Source organism: Falco cherrug, chromosome 8, assembly GCF_023634085.1.
Source record: "Falco cherrug isolate bFalChe1 chromosome 8, bFalChe1.pri, whole genome shotgun sequence".
NCBI classification, from domain to species: Eukaryota; Metazoa; Chordata; class Aves; order Falconiformes; family Falconidae; genus Falco; species Falco cherrug.
The window spans coordinates 3,988,703-4,007,018 of NC_073704.1; the positions used below are offsets into that span (position 1 = coordinate 3,988,703).

An 18,316-nucleotide genomic window follows, 5' to 3' on the forward strand; every position below is an offset into this window, starting at 1 on the left:
AATCCTTGTAAAGAGGCATAACAACTTCAAATTCTCCGGAATCGAGAATAAAGGAATTAGTAGCATGATTAAGGCTGAAGTCAGAAAGTGCATCTCTGAATGAATTCCTGAAGGACTTTGCTGAAAACATCAGTCTCAGTTTTCAGGCAATTCCCCCTGGTTTGGTACGTGTCTTCCAGTGGGAACACAAGGGCTTTTTGTTTATTTGTTTTAATTGAAGCCACGTCCCCATGAGCAGTTCCCCCTTCAGCCAGCTCCAATCTCCCCACCTATGCAGAAGCAAACAAAAGCACACCAGAGGAGAGGCTGCTAAATCAGCCCGGCACAGCCCTGCGAGGTCTGGGTGCTTCCACGGGTGGGAGCAACCCTCTCCCCCCACACCAACCGGAGCCAGCTGGGAACTCCGAGCAGCAGCCAAGCCACGGCGGCAGGCAGAGCCCCCCAAGCTCCCGGGCCACAGCACCCGGAGCCCCCGCAGCCGTGCGAGGCTGGGGGTGTTCAGCCTGAAGAGCAGGCTCCGCGGAGACCTCGGCGCCTTCCAGTGCCTAAAAGGGCCAACAAGACAGCTGGAGAGGGGCTTTTTACAAGGGCACGTAGCAGTAGGACAAGGGGTAATGGTTTTAAGCTGAAAGAGGGTAGATTTAGATTAAATATCAGGAAGAACTTCTTCCCCATGAGGGCGTGAGGTGCTGGCACAGGCTGCCCAGACCAGCTGTGGTGCCCCAGCCCTGGAAGGGCTCAAGTCCAGGTGGGACAGGGCTGGGAGCACCCTGCTCTAGTGGAAGATGCCCCTGCCCAGGGCAGGGAGTTGAGACTAGATGTCTCTGAGGTCCCTTCCAACTCAAACCGTGCTATGCCTCTGAGACGGCCGAGCAAACACAGCAGCCTGAAGCAGGAGCCTTGCAGAGCCCAGCACCTCCAGCACCCGTGCACTGCCCTGGACCAGCTACAGACCCCAAGCCCCTCACTCCACCTACAGCATGGAGGGGTTGGGGTTACTGGAGAGCCCACCCTTGGGGGTGCTCCGGGCCAGCCCAGGCTGGCCAGGGATCCCCTGGCATCCCTACGCTCCCCAGCAGCAAGGGCCAAGCTCACCCCACAGCATCAAATGACAGGGGCAGCATCTGGCCAAGACACAGCAATCCATGGCTCTACCGGAATCATCAACAGAGCATCATCAGACCAGCAACAGGGAGCCACAGCCCTGCCACCTCCTCAGTGCCATGCACTGGTGCTGAACTAAGGGGAAATCCCTCAAATGGGCCAGCTCTAGCTCCAGAGCTGGCTGCTAGCGAGCACTGCGGCGAGAAAGCTGGGCACCTCCCCAGATCCCCCTCAGAAGCACTGCCAGAGACCACACTCAGCTCTGCAAATAACTGCTCAGCTCAAGGGTTAAAAATGAACAGCACATCTGAAAGGGCAAATCTATAGACACAGGAGAGAAGCAGGGGAACAACCTGGCAGCTGAGAATGCACGGGCCATGACACAGCCCAGGAAACTTCCTCAGAAACACTCAAAACCTCATTGTTTTTACCAATTCCTAGTCCTAACAGAGCACTTAAGAAGCTGCTGATGAAAATTGCTTTGTAGAACAGGAAAGGATCCTTTGTTTTGGGGGTACGGACACAAGTTGCAGAGGATGACCATAGCACAGCCAGGTCATTACCAAAACACAAGCAGTTACGCCTGTGAAAAATGCAAAGTCCCAAAGGGCTAGAAGAAAGCATTTGTCTAGTAAACAATCCCCTGTTGAGAGAAATCCAGGACATGGCTGACATCTCTGCAGTGCTGCTAAGGGTGTCATCTGTGCAGACTGCACCGATGTAGAAACACGGTTTCATCACAAGCAGCACTAGCTGCAGATCTCCTTACCAGAATCCACGTGATGCTGAGGGACAGCATTACTGGAGCACACAGGACTGCAACCTCCCAGGTTCGAGTTAAGGCTAAAGCTAATGGAGTTGTGAAAGCAGATTCTATCTGGCATGCCTTGGTCCAGCATTTATGTTTATTGTTACGGCACCTCCCCTTTTCCACTGTGGACATAGGGTGCATGACTACCGCGCATCCACGGTTGAGAGTATTTCATGGTACAGGACTGCTTTTCCACTTTTGGGACCAAGGTGAAAGATTCACGCTGACGACTGGCAGCAGGAACACCCGGAGGACTGCAGCAGAGGTACAGCAACACTCGCCGCTGCCACACTGCTGCAGCCTGCCATCAGCCCTTTGAGATGAGCTCGTGGGGAAAGGAAAGCAGGGCTGCCGGTGACTGGGGGGGTATTAGGACTGCTCAGCTGCAGTTTGGCACCGCACAGTTTGTGTCTGGGCACCTCAACGCCTTCCAGAGGGTTGGGTTTGGTTCTCCCCGCCTTGGCAATCTGTACTATCTAGCATGAGACTACCCTAGCTGCAAGCCTTACCTTTATCTCAGTAAGACATCTGTACAGAGACTCCCCAGTGACCTAACCGCTGGGCACCTATGAACTGCCTGGTTGTGTCAGAGTAATGCGTGACAACTGCTTGTTTACACTGAGAAATGCACCATCTCTGTCTCTCTGTACACAGAGGTGGTACGATCCAAACAGATGTAAGGCAGGCTTCCAGATTCCTCTGCAAGCTGAGAACTTGCCATCTTGACACCGATACCTCTGAGGTAGTCAGAGGTATTGTCTTAGGTTCACTGGAAGATCAGAAGACCTTGAAAAATTACTATCGTTAAATTTACTTTAAGTCCACGCGACTTTTCAGGGCACAGATTTCCCCTGCAAAGAAGTAAAAATTCATTAATAAACCAAAATAGTTTCACATCAGAAACAGGGAGGCAGGAATGCTACTAACCTTGAACATGAAGACCAGCCTCTTGCTTCTTTCCTCTCAACTGCAAACCAGTCATCCACTTGACAGCAAGTTTTTAATCTTACGCCACTTACGAGCAGTAATCATCTCACTTACTTGGAATTTGTGAACAAGCATTCAGTTTATTAGCTTCAAAAAAGCTCAAATGCATAGAGCTACAAACATCAGGCACCTCAGCACACACCAACACAGGATTCTCCCCCTATTTCAACCTTCTTTATGCTGTAGACAAGACCACCAGGATTTGAGATCCGTGGTGGAGACACCCCAATGAACATTAAGTCCCCCCCACACCATCACTTCACTTGCTACCTTTACAGCTACTACCGGAAAGCATGTCTCACACCGTACTTACATCTCATTTACCTCTGGAACATGCCATATACACACTTGACAGGTTTGGAAGTCCTCTTGGCTTCCTTCTCACAAGTATATCAAGTGTCTTAATGCAGCACAGCATTAAGAGGTTGTCCATGCATCTAGACTATACATGACTTATTTAAATAGGTAAGCAATTTAAAGTCCCTGAGCTACACATCGCCACCTTACACCATTTCCCCAGAAGTCGCAGCACGCTTTCTGGTTCACCCATTAGCACTGTTCTTCCATAACAGCACCCATGGGTGATCTCGCAAGGTGTGCCACTCTCTTCTGTCCAAGACAAGTTTTCCTAGTTCTGTCTGGAAGCAGGTACCAAGACAGCACTTGACCCAGACTGGAGGCAAATAGCCCTCGGGTGTCTGGGCACACGGGGCTTTGTAAACCTCCCTTCAGAAGTCTGTTGTTACTGCTGCTTGCATTTAAAAGGAAGTTCATTATTTCAGACTAAGCAAGGAACTTCTGCCACTTAGAAGCAATTTTCAACAAGTCCTCATGATAGAGTACCAAAAGCAGAAGTATCAAATGTAAATAACTTGTAAACATTAGTGACACAGTAGTAAATTCAATTAACATGAACAACCACAGAAACAACTCACAATTTAGAAAGAGCCTTTTGTCAATGAAGTCTTTATGGCTTGACAGAAAGAAAGTTAGATTTGTTTTTGAAATGGTTAGTGCAATTTTTTATTTGAGAGGTCAGCTATAAGAGAAGTTAAACAGATGAATCCAGTATGACACCTCAGCTTCCGAGTTGTTTTTGAACCTGATCTGAAATATGGCACTGGACCCTTACCTAGAGTCAAGGCATTTGTGATCTTGGAAATCAAACCACAGCTATCTTCCCCCAGGAGATGGTGGTGGTGGTGTTCTTGAAGGGATAATTCCTATTTCATGTGACACAGAGGAAGGGAAGCTTAGCAGCTTAACAGCATCAGAAGTGCAGCTGTGCGCTTGGCCAGTACCTCTGCAATCCACACATATATATAGCTTCATCTAATACATAATTCATTTGGAAAAGTGAATCAAGGAAGGAGAAATAGGCAGCCTCATTGAAGGGATGGGTAATACAGCATTTGAAATTAGTTCTTTCCTGGAAACTGAGACTCCTGCAAAGTAACCTTGGGCTTTTAAATGAGTGGCTACAAACAGCGTATTCCCCAATATTGTCTGAATTTAGATTCTCCTCTCCTGCTATGTCATGCACAGCAAGAACAAATATCCAAGCTTCTATCAAAAGCAAAAAAAAAAGTGTCTTGTCACTTTCCTTGACAGTGATAATGGTGTTCATAGAGAATTTTTGAGCAGCGCACACCTTTCTGGAATCAGAAGTCAAGGTACAAGACACTCACTATGTCTTCCACTTTCATCCAAGCTATCCATTCTCCGATTCAGGAAACACCACTAGTTGCTGGCACCACCATTTCCTTATACTTATTGCTTTTGCAAGCTATATTCATTCCAAGGACACCTAGTTCACTAAAGCATCTTTGCTCTTCCCGCTCATTCCCCTTCCAATACGAAGAACTCCCATTAACCCTAATGGAAGCCAACATATGCACGCACAGGACATAATAGACCTGTTAAGGCTATATGGCTGACCAACAGAAACAAAAAATACAGACATGTAACTGAAATTTTCTTCCATTTAGCAAAGGGCACCGAGTTTTAAATGAGACTCTTCAACCCGTTACCCTTACTTTCTTACATCCACCTTCTCCCCCTACCCCCTTAACATATGGGGAAGACTCACTGTGCTTCCCTAAGCAAAACAAGAAATCGATCACATTGCTCCATAGACCAAAAGGTAAAAAAAAACAGCAAAGGACAAACTGGTTCACAGTTAACTATAAATAAAAGTGCAATAAGTGTTCAAGTAGAGTTTAGAGTTTAAGCAAGCTGTACAACCACATTTGGCATAGTCATCTTTTAAAGGCTCTGCGTGGGTCCCTCCCATTACTGACAGCAGGGAGAACAGGCTGAACACTGTTAGCTGGGGCTGGATTTACAGGTCCTCGTCCATTGCCTCTCCCACTACCTGCATAACTGTGGCCATGATTATACGTAAATGGAAATCCACTTGATTCAGGTCCAGTTTGTAAACCATTTCCTAAAAAGACAGGAAAAAAGGTTATCACGAGCTCCATGGGCTGAAATCACTGCTCCCTTACATAAGTTTAGCAAGCGGGAACGCATGGAGTTTACAGCAAACCCTGAACACCAGCAGCCACTCTGGCACCACAAGACCCCAAACCACAGCTTGCCTTTTCCCCTGCTCCCAAGTTAACCCCACTCCATTCCTACACTTCACTCTACTAAAGCAAGAAGGGTCAGAGTTGCGTGCCGATTCTTTCCCCAGGACAAAGACTGGAATCTCATGAAACTAAACTGGTGCTTTCAGAAACATGCACTGGCTTGTAGGTCACACACACACCAAGATTTTCTAGAGACAGCAGGGCAGAAGTCAAGGAGAAATCAGCAAAAGAGCAGGCTACACAGAGCTCCTTGCATCATTCCCCACTACCACGTAAACAGAAACAGAAAGCTGCCTTGGGAAGTCCAGCCACAGAAGCAACTCAGCTAGCACCAAGTTCTCATTCTCTGTTCACATTTTACTGGTAGAAAGAGAGGCAGAATGACGACAGGAAGGAAGAGACAAAATTAAATCATTGCATTTAAAGACTATGAAGCAGGAAGAGACAAAAAAAGACATTTAAGAAGATGTGCACAATCTCAGTGAAAGCAGCTGTCCACCACCCAAAGCAACACCACCAAGGAAGTACCTACACACTGAAAGCCTCACCCTGGCACTGAGGGAAGACTGGCCCAAAAGCACTGCCCTTCTTTGTTCAGAATAATTTATTTTCAAGGGAACAGACAGGTCTCGTAAGAGAAGTGAAAGAAAAGAAATTAAAATCATGGTGTTCAAGAGGAAGCAGCCAGTCACTGAAGTGACAGAGAGCTTTTGAACAGCAAATTACAGAATCAGTTTGTTGCCATCCACCAGCAGGGCTCAGCTATACAATGCCAGGTATCATGTAGGCAGGCCATAACTAAGGCTCCCTCTCAGCTCACACCCAGTCGAGTCCTTGAAGCATCTTCTCATTTAAGCTTCATTGTTTAAATACATCACAAAATGATCCAGCCAGGTCAAATATTGGAATTCAGATTACCACCACTTCTATTTTGGAAAGCTAACCCGGCAAGACAGCCGTGGTGACTGGCAAGACTAACAGAAGTAATCTTAAAAGCTAAGGTCTCAGGTGGTTTCAAAAACAGGATTTCAAGTGCTGCAAAAACTCTACAAGTATCACATCAGTTTAGGATGAAAAAAGAAGTCCCTTTATGTGATACAGGCACCTTGAATATTCTAATGTCTCCCTCTTCTAGGAAAGAAATCTTGAAACCATTATTCAGGAAATGTTCACATTTCTGTGCTTGCAGGTTCATGCCCCAATCTAAAAGACTTTTTAGACCATAGTACACTGTTGCCCCAGAACAAAGAATCCTTAGCAAGATAAATTTCTTTCTACCCCCGTTACGTGTTTCTCATCCTTTCATTTCTACAAAACAAAAAAACTTACCCAGTGGCCCGAAAGTACAAGAACCCATATTACTTGATGCAGAACTATTATTCTGTTCACCCTGTACCTTCGGAGAAATTTAAATGAAACAAAAAACAAGGATCAGAGAAAATTCACATTTTTACAGAAAACCGCTGATTTCCCACACCCCCCCCCACGTTCTTAAAGTCATTCCACAGCAAATTTATTTGCTACTCTAATTATTGGCTCATTTTTATCTATGTATCACTTCAAGTCCACTTTTCCAGAAGAGTCACATCTGATCACTGCCTAACGCGAAGTGTTCAGAACAAGGAGCACTATGACAGAAGCCTCAGACAAGTTTAACATACCAGTTTGTTCTGCCCAGTGTGTTCCAAGTTAGGCTCACTGAAGTTTGGCACTTCTGAGTACACCATGCAGAACCTGGGGAGAAATTAAGATTATGAGGAAGTTCTAAAAGCTGTTTAACAGACTTCTCAACTCCACAGCTCAAAGAGCATGTGTCTTTGACATATCCCATCACCTAGAAGTAACTTATCCAGACCCCAAAGTTCAGAGAGCATTCATAGGTATTAAAAGGCTCTTTGATCCCTTTACAGCTTGCGGTGAACCTGTCACATCTTCCTGGCAAGGGTGTTTCAGTCAAGCAGAGGCAAGTACATATTTACTCTAAAGGGTAAAATGGCCTAAAGAAAACAAAAGGTGATGAAAGGGCTCCCTCTGCCTCTCTTCCAGCTGTGCAATCTTGTCCAACGCCCACTCACAAGGTCACCTGAGGCACAGAGTCACCCAGCCTGCTCGCAGACTGGACTGCTTTAGCTCTCTAGGGACAGCTTGAATGCTCCTACACGCTCCCAAGTTACAGAGTGCCCTATTAACATCACAGCATCCAAAACAGGGAATGAAACTCAAAGCATCTTTTTCCATTCAAAGGGACCATGGGAGGAAAAGGCCCCACCAACTCACCACATGGAAACGATGGCAGAGGGGAAGAAAGATCTGAATGATTAAGCAGCTTGGTTAAGCAGAAGCAGAGCTCCCAGCCCAGGTGAGGGCTCACCTCAATCCAGCCTGCTGCAGAGTAAGCCAACACTTTTGAGGTGGTGGCTTTACACCGAAAAAACCCAAATCATGAAAACCGAAAAAACAGGTCATCCCTCACAAACTCCAGCTGGACACTGGGCATTTCTGAACTATCCAAGATGAGAGGTGGCCACCCCAGAACCCCACTTTCCTGATGACTGCAAGGCCTCCCACGGCATTTGTGCAACAGCGGAAGTGCTCTTCTGGTTAGAAAACGTTGCTGGTTTTCCTGTTGCATGTCAAGTATGTTACTTATGTTTGTTCTTAGTCAGGAGTCGCCACTGCTTCAGTTTGTGGGAAGGTTAAAGAAGGTTAATGAGGCTTCCTTCTGTTTATATATGATTCACTGGAGTTACCTTTGTCTTCCTTCTTTGCACTGCCTCTCTCTCAAACATGATACACACACAGGGCTTCCACCAAAATAAACTGAGTTTATTTAGTCAGTCAAGCTGAGGCCTAGGTAAGCAATGCAGATTAAATCTCTTGTCATTTAAACTCTTCCTCCTTAAGTAAAACTCAGACCTGTGCCAGTGTTGGAGGCTGGTTTTCCTCAACATACCTAGAATCCAGAGAGGGTCTGAGCTCATTAACACAACAGCATGTGTAAACACACATCACAGTTGTCTGTACTGTACCTACCCATGACCAATCAACACAGTTTTTTGCTGCCCTAGCTTCCATTTACTAAGAGCCACCATGTCTCATACTTACCATGATGCTCTGCTGAGGACATCACACTGCAACTATGAACACTCAATACTTACTCCCCAATTTTATGCAGCTCGCCTCCTCGTCCTGTGTAAAGTGTCAGGCATCCTTTCCACAGAGATGCATACCTGGCCAAAGGAAGAAGCAAAGCAGTCTCTTAGCAAATAAGAAATACCACTGTTGAAAAAAAGTAGAAGCATGCTTTCTTCTAAGAGTTAGTAAGTATCAGCATGAAAGGACTGAAGAAATTCCCAGGGACCCCAAGTTCACCACACAAAGTTCCCCACATTTTGCTTCTAGCAAAAGGTACTGGAAGCTCAGCTGACTCCTTTGGGAATTCCAGGAAAGCAGCCAATCATTTTGAGATTGGATGCTCTTCCCTTGGCTGGAGCAACCCTTATGACTGGTCCTGCAGAGGAAAGGCATTTTGCCGAAAGCAGTATCTGTGTTACCATTCAGTGACAATTCTCAGTGCAGGAGCCAGGAAGAATTACCTTTGTTCACTGCATAATACAGATACTGCTATTGAATGTGTAAAATAGGAAGCGCTCGCTGTTTTAGTATAGGTCCTTACCAGATTTTCTTTTTTAAAGGCACGAGTTTGATCATCGTGTTCCAATTGACATAGAAATGCAGTGAAATAATTTTCTGATGGCGGAAACATTCACTTACAAGACAGCACGAGTGCACTCCAGTCTTTATAGTGGCACTTGACTTCAAGCATTGGGATTCGGGTTATGCAAAACTTTCTGCATAATCGCTTCTTTCAGTGAGGGGCATCATGTATGTGAAAAAAATAATGAAAATACAGTCCAGAAACCCAGGTGCAGTGCAAGAGTTAACAGGAATATGGGTGTCTTCTAGCAAAGGAACAGGGAGCCCCAGCAACTGCACTCTCAGGAGTCACCGATAACCTAAGACAAGTCACCACTTCCTTATGCTCCAGGTCTATCTCTGGAACATAGATAACAAACCTTCCTCTTGCCCTTTACTTTATCTGCTGAGCCTGGGAGCCATCCAGCCACACACAGTGCCTCAAACAGAGGCACCGGGGAGGAGTTCGGTTGGCAGAACAGGACCATCGTGCCAATGCAAAGATAACCTTCCCCGCACTTCAGCACAAGCAGTACAGCACAGTATCTACAGCTTGGGTACCCATCTCAGCAGCACTCCATCCAGAAGCAGGATTAATGCACTTCGTAACACCACCTTTTACTTTAAAGTATGCTTTAACTCCATGCTTAACCTTTAATAACCAGCTAGTGGGACACTCTTGTAGCAGAGCACAAAGGACAAGAGCTACGAAATGATAAATGTAAGTCAAACATAAATTTCCTGGGACAAGACCCAGCAAATCATGCGACTGATAACCTCCAGCACAAAGTTATTCCACATATGCAAGCCCTTGTTTTTGTCTCGGAAAGAGCCAGCCAAAAAAGCACTAAACTCCAGAACTAACATCCCGCCAATGACAAAAATCAGCAAGTGTCTGCTTTTGCAAAGGAATGCATCTACAGCTTGAAATTCAGCAGAAAGACATGCTTATATGGGGGGCCCAGCCAAGCCTTTCTGCTATTAACAGCGAGCACCCTGCACTGAAGTCAGAGTAGCCTACAGAGCTGCAACTTACCTGCCTTGCACTGGCAACATCACACACCCAAACTAATCCTGTCTAAGTATAAAATGGTGTTTTGAGAACCTCGTATGCCAGCATGAGGGCATTTCTCTTAATGTGAGAGCCAACCAGAATGTCTTTAGCTTTTGCCATTTCACTCACTAAGCAGTCCTAAGTGAGCATGCGATTCACGCAAATGAGGGCATGACTTAGCCACCCACCAGGAACAGCAATGAGAGCTCATAAATTTAATTTATACTAGCCAAACTGACTTTTGGACATGAAGGGATGCAGTGACCCTCCCATCTGTTGCACTGAAACACCAGCGCAACTACAGCCAGCTAGTCAGAGCAGAGCACAGTAACGCCGCTGAACAGTATCGCTATTAATTTGTTTCAATGTCGTCTGTGCACAGGGCTTTGTAGTGGCCCAGAGCTGTTCAGTTCCACCCAGCGCAGCGTTCCACATGCTCTCCACGCAAGCAGGCTTCCCCAGAACCACCCCTGCTGAGGAGACAGCTCATTTCGTGTAAAAGGACATTTGCATAGGAGGAAGCAGCTGTAGTTTTGGTGGCAAGGGTGAGCCCATTTCACGCCAAAACCAAGAATTACACTCAAATGAGCAACTTAAGACCAGCTCAGTCAGCAGCACCACCCAGTCACCTTTTACCTACTTCTTCATAAGAAGAAATTAAGAGGACCTTACACACCATCTCTTGGAGTGCTGTGGGCCAGTGTAATGGATTTCTAAGTATAACTGAAATGGCATGAAGAACTCAAATGAAAGTGACTATTGTTTTGCTACTGACAAGTTAAGTGACATGAAAGAGGATTTTCAAACTGAATCTAGTCCCTTTCTCACTTAATAAACATGTTTAGGGGTGTGTGTGTGTTTTTTTAATTAAACCACCTCTGAGATAAATCAATTGCACCTAACCAAGCTAACATGCTCTGCAGTGAAGCCCTTGCATGAATTTTCAGAGTGAAGCTGACAAGGTTCTCCTCCTCTGCCCATCACTTCTCTTAAACCCACTGCAATGAAAAGCAACTTTTTCTGCACCAGACACATTAATCATCCCTTTCTTTCATTAAGGAGCTGCCTGCTAGAGTAAAGAACTGGCTGTAAAAATAACATGCTTGATTTACAGACCAGGACAGTCTGTTGCATTCGCCCCCCACACAACCCTCCCCCCAAAAGAAGTCTTTCCTAAGGAGCTGTGTTGTTTTTTTTTAAAAAAAAAAAAAAAAAGCCAGGTCTCTTAACACCACCTCCTCATTAAAAATACAAGCCCCTCCTAGCCACGCTGCTGCTAGGCGGGGGAGGGGGGGGGGAGGCGGTTTTAATGTGGCAGTGACCTGCGGGTGCCGCCGCGCCGGGGCCAGCCGTGCTCCCCGCGCCCCCGCCCGCCGCCACGGGGCCCCCGGGCAGCGGGGGGGGCGGGCCCGGCCCCATACGCACCCTTTGGTCAGGCGGATGATGTCCCCCGGCTGGATGAGGCCGCCGATCTCGTCCCACACGGAGATGGTGATGCTGCCCGTCTTGTCCGCCACCTTGCAGGACCTCACCTCGTGCCCGTCCTTGGTCTTGGTGACTCGCCCTGCGGGGAGAAGCGCGGCTCAGGGGGGGCACGGGACGGCCCCTGCGTGACACGCGTGGGCGGCCCGGGGGTGGGGCGTGCCGGACGCCACTTACCGATCTCCAGCACAATAAAGATGACATTTAAGTTTTTCAGTCCGGGTTTTATGTCTTTTATGAGGAAGTACGTATCGCTCGCCGCGCTCATGCTGCGGCCGGCTAGGGGGGCAGGACTGGCGGGGCGGGCCAAGCCCGCATCCCGCGGGGGAGCGGCGGCAGCGCAGGGCCGGGCAGGGGGGCACCGGCAACCCTCACAGGGGACGGGGACACAAGCACCGAGGGGCTGCGCGGTGACCGTGCGGCACGCCCGACCCCCACCGCCCCCTCTCCCGACCAACCCAGACCCCACCGCCCTCCCGCTCCCGCCGGCACTGAGGAGCACATGTGCGCTGCGCTCCGCTTTATAGCGACCGGGCGGGCCCACCCCGGGCGCCGGGCGGGGGGGGAGGGTGCTGAATGGAACCGTCCGGGGCACGCGGAGCGCCGGGAGTGGGCAAAAGGCGGGCGCGAACAGGCGCGGCGCGCTGATTGGGCTGTGCCGCCGCCATCTTGCTCTTCTCAGGGCGCTGGCGGATCGGGACCGGTCCCCGTGCTGGGCGCGGTGCCTCAGCGCCCTCAGTCCCTCGCTTTCCCCCCCTTAGAAAAACAGCCGCGAGCGCGGCAGGGGGACAGAGGAGAGTTAGGGAACGATTTGCCGCCTTTACGCGTCATTTTAGGAGCCAGTTATAACGCCGAGAGGGGTCTTGTCACAGAGATCTTTTTTTTCCCGGAGAGCTGTCTCCTAGCAGTTCGGCCTCCTTCGCTGAGGAAAAAAAATACACTTTTAGGAGGAGGAGGCATCCATTGGGATGTCGGCTGGAGGGTGAAGTCTGATTTGGTCTCCAGCAGGCAGAAACTGCCGTTGCCTGGGCGGGAGGGCGGTGGTGCTGCATAGTACCTCAGAGCTTTGGGGGCTGCACCACGGCCTCACGCTCCTGGCACCAAATGTGCAGTAGATGGAAAGCCTAGGGGTAGGTATGCAGTACCAAGCTTTGAAGGTTTCAGTGCCAATGATGTGAGCCTAAATCCTGCTGAGAACTAAAAAGGCTGTCAAAGCGCACTGAACTCTTGACAGGACCTTCCTGTGGGGAGATGTTAAGTGTCTGAGCGAGGCTACAGGCAGGGTCAGGCATGAGGGGAGGGTAGTTTCTCCAAGGGGAAAGCCATCAAAGTGGTGGACCAGCCACAAGCCGCATCAGCCTTGTGACATCCTTGGCTGGCAGGTCCTCAGGAAACTGCTGCCTGGCAGAGAACAGCCCAAAGACATGCAGATGGTTCTGTAATTCAGCTCTCTCCCTTAGGAAAGGTAGCAGAGCAGTATATGTGCACTTTGTTCCTCCTTTTGAGAGCCAGACTTGGCTAGCTGGGGTTTCCTGTGCTATTTCTGTAAGCAGAAATCCATAGATGACAGTTGTGAAATGCTTGGCTATGCATTCCGCCACACTGGAGCTCTGCTCCAACAAATGTTGTGCAATGTTTATCTGTAGGCAGTGGAGCAGCCCTGCTGGGTGAAACTCATTAATAAAATGGGTGGTCAGAATAAAATGTGCTGTTTGTAGGAATCTGAGAGGAAGGCAGCCTGAGCCACAAGAGAATTTACTTAAAGCCCCCAAGAGCTTAATCCACTTCTGTCCCAAATCCTTGTTGGTGCAGATGGCGGGGATGACAGACTCCCTTGGTGGCTTCTCTCCAGACTAGCTCTATAACTTTAATCTGGTAATGTTGAAACCTTTAGGGTGATCAACTGTACATGAATGGCTTTAATTTAGTCACCTGGGGAAGAGCTCAAACTCCAGGAATGACAATGTCCCTGGCAAAGGTTGGACAAAAACACTTTTATCCATAGAACTGGTAGAATTTTTCCGTACAGATGTTTTGGGGTTTTTCTGCCATCCCCTCTACCTTTTGTCTGGTCCATCAATTTAGAGTCCTTGGGAAAGAATAATTTTTTATCCTGTGTTTTCAGCCCCAAGCACAGTAGCACCTTGTGCCTGGATCATTCACCAGGCTCAATTAAAACAAAACATGATTCTCGGTACTACGGTGTCTGGGACAGAGCAGCCAAAGGCCGTATGCTGCTCTGCCTAGTGGAGAGCATCCCCATGGAAAATCTCCAGTCCCGGCTCTTGCATTCTGACTTATTAGGAGAGACAAAAGGAGAAAGTGGATCATACAGCAAATCTCATTGGAGATTTGAGGACAATCCTTCCTTTAGCCAGAAAAAGCAGTTAAAAAAAAAAGAATCCTCACCTCTTAGGCAGAGAGGAAGTCACAAGGGTGATTAGCTCAAAAGAAGAAAACACTTAAGAACCGCTTCACCGCAGATGTGCTTCTAGTGATGTGTCACTACTAAGTTTCAAGTGAACATCTGTCCTGGAAGGCAGGTGTCGGCGCTGCAGCTGGAAGAGGTGCAAAGGATCTGGGCTACTGAGCCGCCTTGCCGCTGTAGCCAGTGTATTTGCAAACATGCAGATGGACTACCTTTGCGCCAGTGTGTGTGACCGCTTCTCTGCAACACATTACGCCCGGGCCACCTGGTGCTCATCGGCTAGCATGGAGCCACCAGGCCTGCAGCAGGGAGTGCAGGGACCAACAGTGAGCCCAGAAGGAGATGGATGTATTTTATGCTAAGGTTAAGCTTAGAGCCGGTAGGACGAGGTTTAAACTAGAAGTGACAACACAGCGGGGTCCAAGCAATCTAGGAGAGTTCAAGAGTACACTGACACCAACTCCCTAGCACAGGTGATCAGGGAGCTAGTAAGGAAGACCTCATACTTACAAACAAGGAACAACTGGTTGGAGACATGAAGGCGGGGTCAACGTTGGGTGCAGTGGCCATGAGATGGTGGAGTTCAGGATGATAAGAGGGGAGAGTTAAGGCAAACGGCAGGACCACAACTCTGATTTTGAAGAGCAGACTTTGGCCTCTTCAGAGAGCTGCTTGTGATACAGTCGTGGAGAGCATAGGGGTCCTCTGAGCTGGCTTTCAGAGATCACCTCCTCCAGGCTCACGGAAGGTCCATCCCAACAAGCAGGAGATGAAGCACAGCCAGCAGGAGGGAGGCAGGCTCTTTTCAGTAGTGCTCAATGACAGCGTAAGAGGCACAAACTGAAACACATCAGATTCCATCTGAACATAGTAAATTTTATTTACTCTGTGAGGGTGCTGAAAAACTGGAGTAGGTTGCCCAGAGAGGCTGTGGAGTCTCCCTCCATGGAGGCATTCAAAACCCAACTGGACACTGTCCTTGGCAACTTGCTTTAGCTCACCCGGCTTGACGGAGGTTGGTCTAGATGATCACAAGAGGTCCCAGACAACTTCATTGATTCTGTGAAATATTTCCTATCTGTCTTCTCAAATGCAAAAAGAGACATGGAGCTTCAGAAAGCTCGACACGTGGAGTAGGAAGGCAAGGTCACAGACTCCCTCTGTATCCATAAGGGGTTGGGACTGTGCTGGGAAGACAGAGCTGATCATCTTCTCTGTTGTTTCTGCAGAGATACGCGTTCCTTCCAGATTTGTTTTAAGACAGTGTTTACAGTATCTGTTCCGCCACTGATGAACAATTTTGCTCTGTTTGTTTCACAAAGAGACACTTAAAATCTTGCTCATATTTTTTTAATCGTCATTCCAGTTGCCAGCCCCTGAGAGTGCCCTTAGTATTATCCAGCAGTGATTGAACAATTCCTATTTACTGTGAAGGTGACCTGCAAAGCAAACCATTTTTTTTCTCCCTTGCTTCTTTATAATGTATAAAGAAATCAGAATTATTATTAATTTATTTTGGTTTTCTAGCATCTTCTTTCCTCCTCCTTTTTAAACCTCAGAACCATAAGGCTATCAAGTCTCTGCTGTGGGTGATGGAAGCACCAACTTTCTGACCTCCTTGCTGGAGGTGTAGTCAGTCTTCCGCAAACAGGAAGAGCACAGAGAGGGCTTTGATGCAGGTGTTATCTTCAGCCACAAGAACTTCCAAAAGACTCGCAAATACCCTGTAACAATGCATAAGCCTAAAAAAAAGTCTGGAAGCTGCAACAGCAGTATGCAATGGAAAGACAGAAGAGAGATGCATTGTCAGTATCAAGGGTTCCTGGTCTTAAAAAAATGTTAATGAGCACTGACTGCACGAGTGGGTCTCATTGAGAGGCAGCACCAACACTTTGCTTATGCAGTTCACAGGAGCGACAGGGAGCATGTCAAATAAACTGTGACTGCAGCCAAAGCAGGAGCCTTTCCATCACTGAGGGAGCTGAATGTCTGTGTGCCACTCAGTGTCTTACCACAGAAGCCAAATTTAGCCCTCAATGAATGTCTACAGCAAGGGTTCCACTGACAAAGTTAAATCTGTTTCCAAGCTCGTTTGCTTGCTGCAGAGCATTTTTCTTCTGTATGGGAGATGCAAGTGTTTATAGGCCAAGACTCAAATGGAGGTTTCAGTCCAAAGCAAAATCAGGGTTGAGTTGTTAAAAGAGTTCTCAGCAGTCATAAGCCTGGCAGAAGTCCCAGGGCTGGGATTCCACCCTCCGGCTGTCATGGAGTTACGCCAGCAGAGACATTGGTCCAAACTCCCCTTTTTCTGTCAGTTGCTCAGTATTCAGTGCTAAAGAAGTCCCAGAGTAGATCTTCCCGCAAGAAATCCGCCAGTAAGAGCAAGAGCTGATGTTTAATATTTTATTATACAGAGATTAAAAATGTACAGAAGCCTGCAAACACCACCTTTAACCAAGCCTAATCAGGCCATTACCATACATCTGACAAGCTCCTAAATTAAGCTACAGGTTTGGTCAGCTATGTTTTAGTGTTAATGACACCTCAGCTCCCTGATGACACTTCAGTGCCCATTTAACGAGCTGGCAGCCAGACTGGCATTCTGGAGACCCCAGAAAACAGTGGTTTGGTACCTTCAGCATCTCTTGAGGACACCATATGTGGCCATCAGGGTCAGGATTTCACTCAGGAAATATGAATGACCCCAGGGGAAGCCACAGAGGCCTGAGAGGAACTTCAGCAAGAAGTCAGTGGGAAAGATGCAGTGGGGAATCCCCACTCTGTTGGGGTCCTGCTCCTGATCAGGGACACAGATCCGAGCTGCCTGTTGCCCCCCACCCCACCTCAGGGCAGTGTACCTGCAAGTTGCCTGAAGCAGGAAGGACTGCCAGGTGCCCGTCGCCAGGATTCCAGGCAGCTTTGTGCCTACCTAGCTGTTAGCTAAGAAAGCCAACTGAGTACCAGGGCACTGTAATGTACCACAGAAAAAAACCCCAAACGCTAAGTAAACGTCCTGAATTCACAGCATTCTCTCCAAGAGGAGCCACCTGTGCGTCCTGCAGCACCGACATAGCCTTTTCTTCCTGGGCTCCATGCATTTTAGCAGAATTTTTTTCACCTGAGAGCCCAGTCCTGCAAGGTGTTTCTGAAAGTTCTTTACTTCCCTCTTTTGATTAATCCTGTGCACACCGGTAGGATGATTTACATGAAATCCCTGATGTGGGGCAATTCTAGGGCACCTTTCCTGCTCAGCTGTGAATTTGGGCTTGGACCAGAGGAATCTGGATCTAAATTTGCCCTGTACAGATGGAGGGCATAGCAGCTGGTGCCTCCTCATGTTTTCCATCAGAGATCCAAAGGACTATGCACAATAAACCTCAAAGATTTGTGGGCATAAAGCCCACTAACACTCACAGTTGCTGTTTCTGGGGTCTCCAGCGAGTGCTGTAGCAAACCCCAGACCTCACAACCTTGCTTCTTCATCTGAGGGATCTTTACTCAAAAGGTTTAACAAGTGCAGATTGGGGGGGGGGGGGGGGGGGCGGGGATTAGCACTGTCCCACTGTAGCTATGCCAGAATAACCCCCACTCTGTCACAATCACCTAAACCGGTTCAGTAACCGCTGTTTACATAGGGAAAATAGATACCAGCTTTACACCAACAAAACCTGCAGTGATCCCTTAAACTAGCCCTGCTGCAATCTTTGGTTGGCTGATACAAGAGGCAAATGCTTCAAGTCACAGAAGAAAGCAGTCCCTGTGGGGCGCAGAGCTCTGCCTTTCCCCTCAGTGGGCTGACTAACTTGCTTCATTCACATGGCTCAGCGCAGGGCTGTGAGCACTAGGGAGGTGTCTGATGTGGCTCAGAAACCCTTAAAATACCAGCAAGGCAAGCCCTTTCCTATTGGTTTTACCCAGGGGAGGCAACATTTCAAAAACACTTTGCAAGTGCCTTCTCCTTTTGCCAGCCCTGTCTCTGCCAGGGGTGATTCCTGTAGGCTAGCCCACCGGTTTGTCCCATGACGCCCCCAGGGCTGTAACAGACCCCCTTAAAGAAGAGGATCTCTTAACTGTTCCCACCCCAGGAAGGGTTTTGCTTCTGACTTCTCCAGTGCCTGGGGAAAAATGCAGACATACCACATCACCCTGTCTGCCGGCTGCCT

The 18,316-nt window shown here is 48.1% G+C and overlaps 1 protein-coding gene across 2 annotated transcripts; it reads right to left on the bottom strand.

Annotated features, from left to right (window-relative positions):
• Positions 1 to 2,956: 2,956 nt before the first annotated feature.
• On the bottom strand, positions 2,957 to 12,198 carry NABP1 (nucleic acid binding protein 1). 2 transcript variants are annotated; one of them, XM_027807054.2, is made up of 6 exons: positions 11,903 to 12,198; positions 11,669 to 11,807; positions 8,652 to 8,723; positions 7,155 to 7,227; positions 6,823 to 6,889; positions 2,957 to 5,348 (listed from the first exon to the last, which is right to left on the bottom strand). In XM_027807054.2, the coding sequence occupies exons 1-6, from the start codon at positions 11,991 to 11,993 to the stop codon at positions 5,161 to 5,163; spliced, it is 630 nt and encodes a 209-aa protein (XP_027662855.2). In that variant the 5' UTR covers positions 11,994 to 12,198; the 3' UTR covers positions 2,957 to 5,160. The 2 variants fall into 2 exon arrangements, with proteins under 2 accessions (XP_027662855.2, XP_055574873.1); XM_055718898.1 differs by having other exon boundaries at positions 6,823 to 6,883; positions 11,903 to 12,185.
• Positions 12,199 to 18,316: the final 6,118 nt, after the last annotated feature.

Excerpts from the sequence above, each read along its gene's own strand:
- NABP1 (XM_027807054.2), bottom strand. The coding sequence starts at position 11,993 with ATGAGCGCGGCGAGCGATACGTACTTCCTCATAAAAGACATAAAACCC. Across the intron at positions 11,808-11,902 it reads CTTTATTGTGCTGGAGATCG|GGCGAGTCACCAAGACCAAG; the intron begins GTAAGTGGCGTC and ends TTCTCCCCGCAG. Across the intron at positions 6,890-7,154 it reads ACACTGGGCAGAACAAACTG|GTACAGGGTGAACAGAATAA; the intron begins GTATGTTAAACT and ends ATTTCTCCGAAG.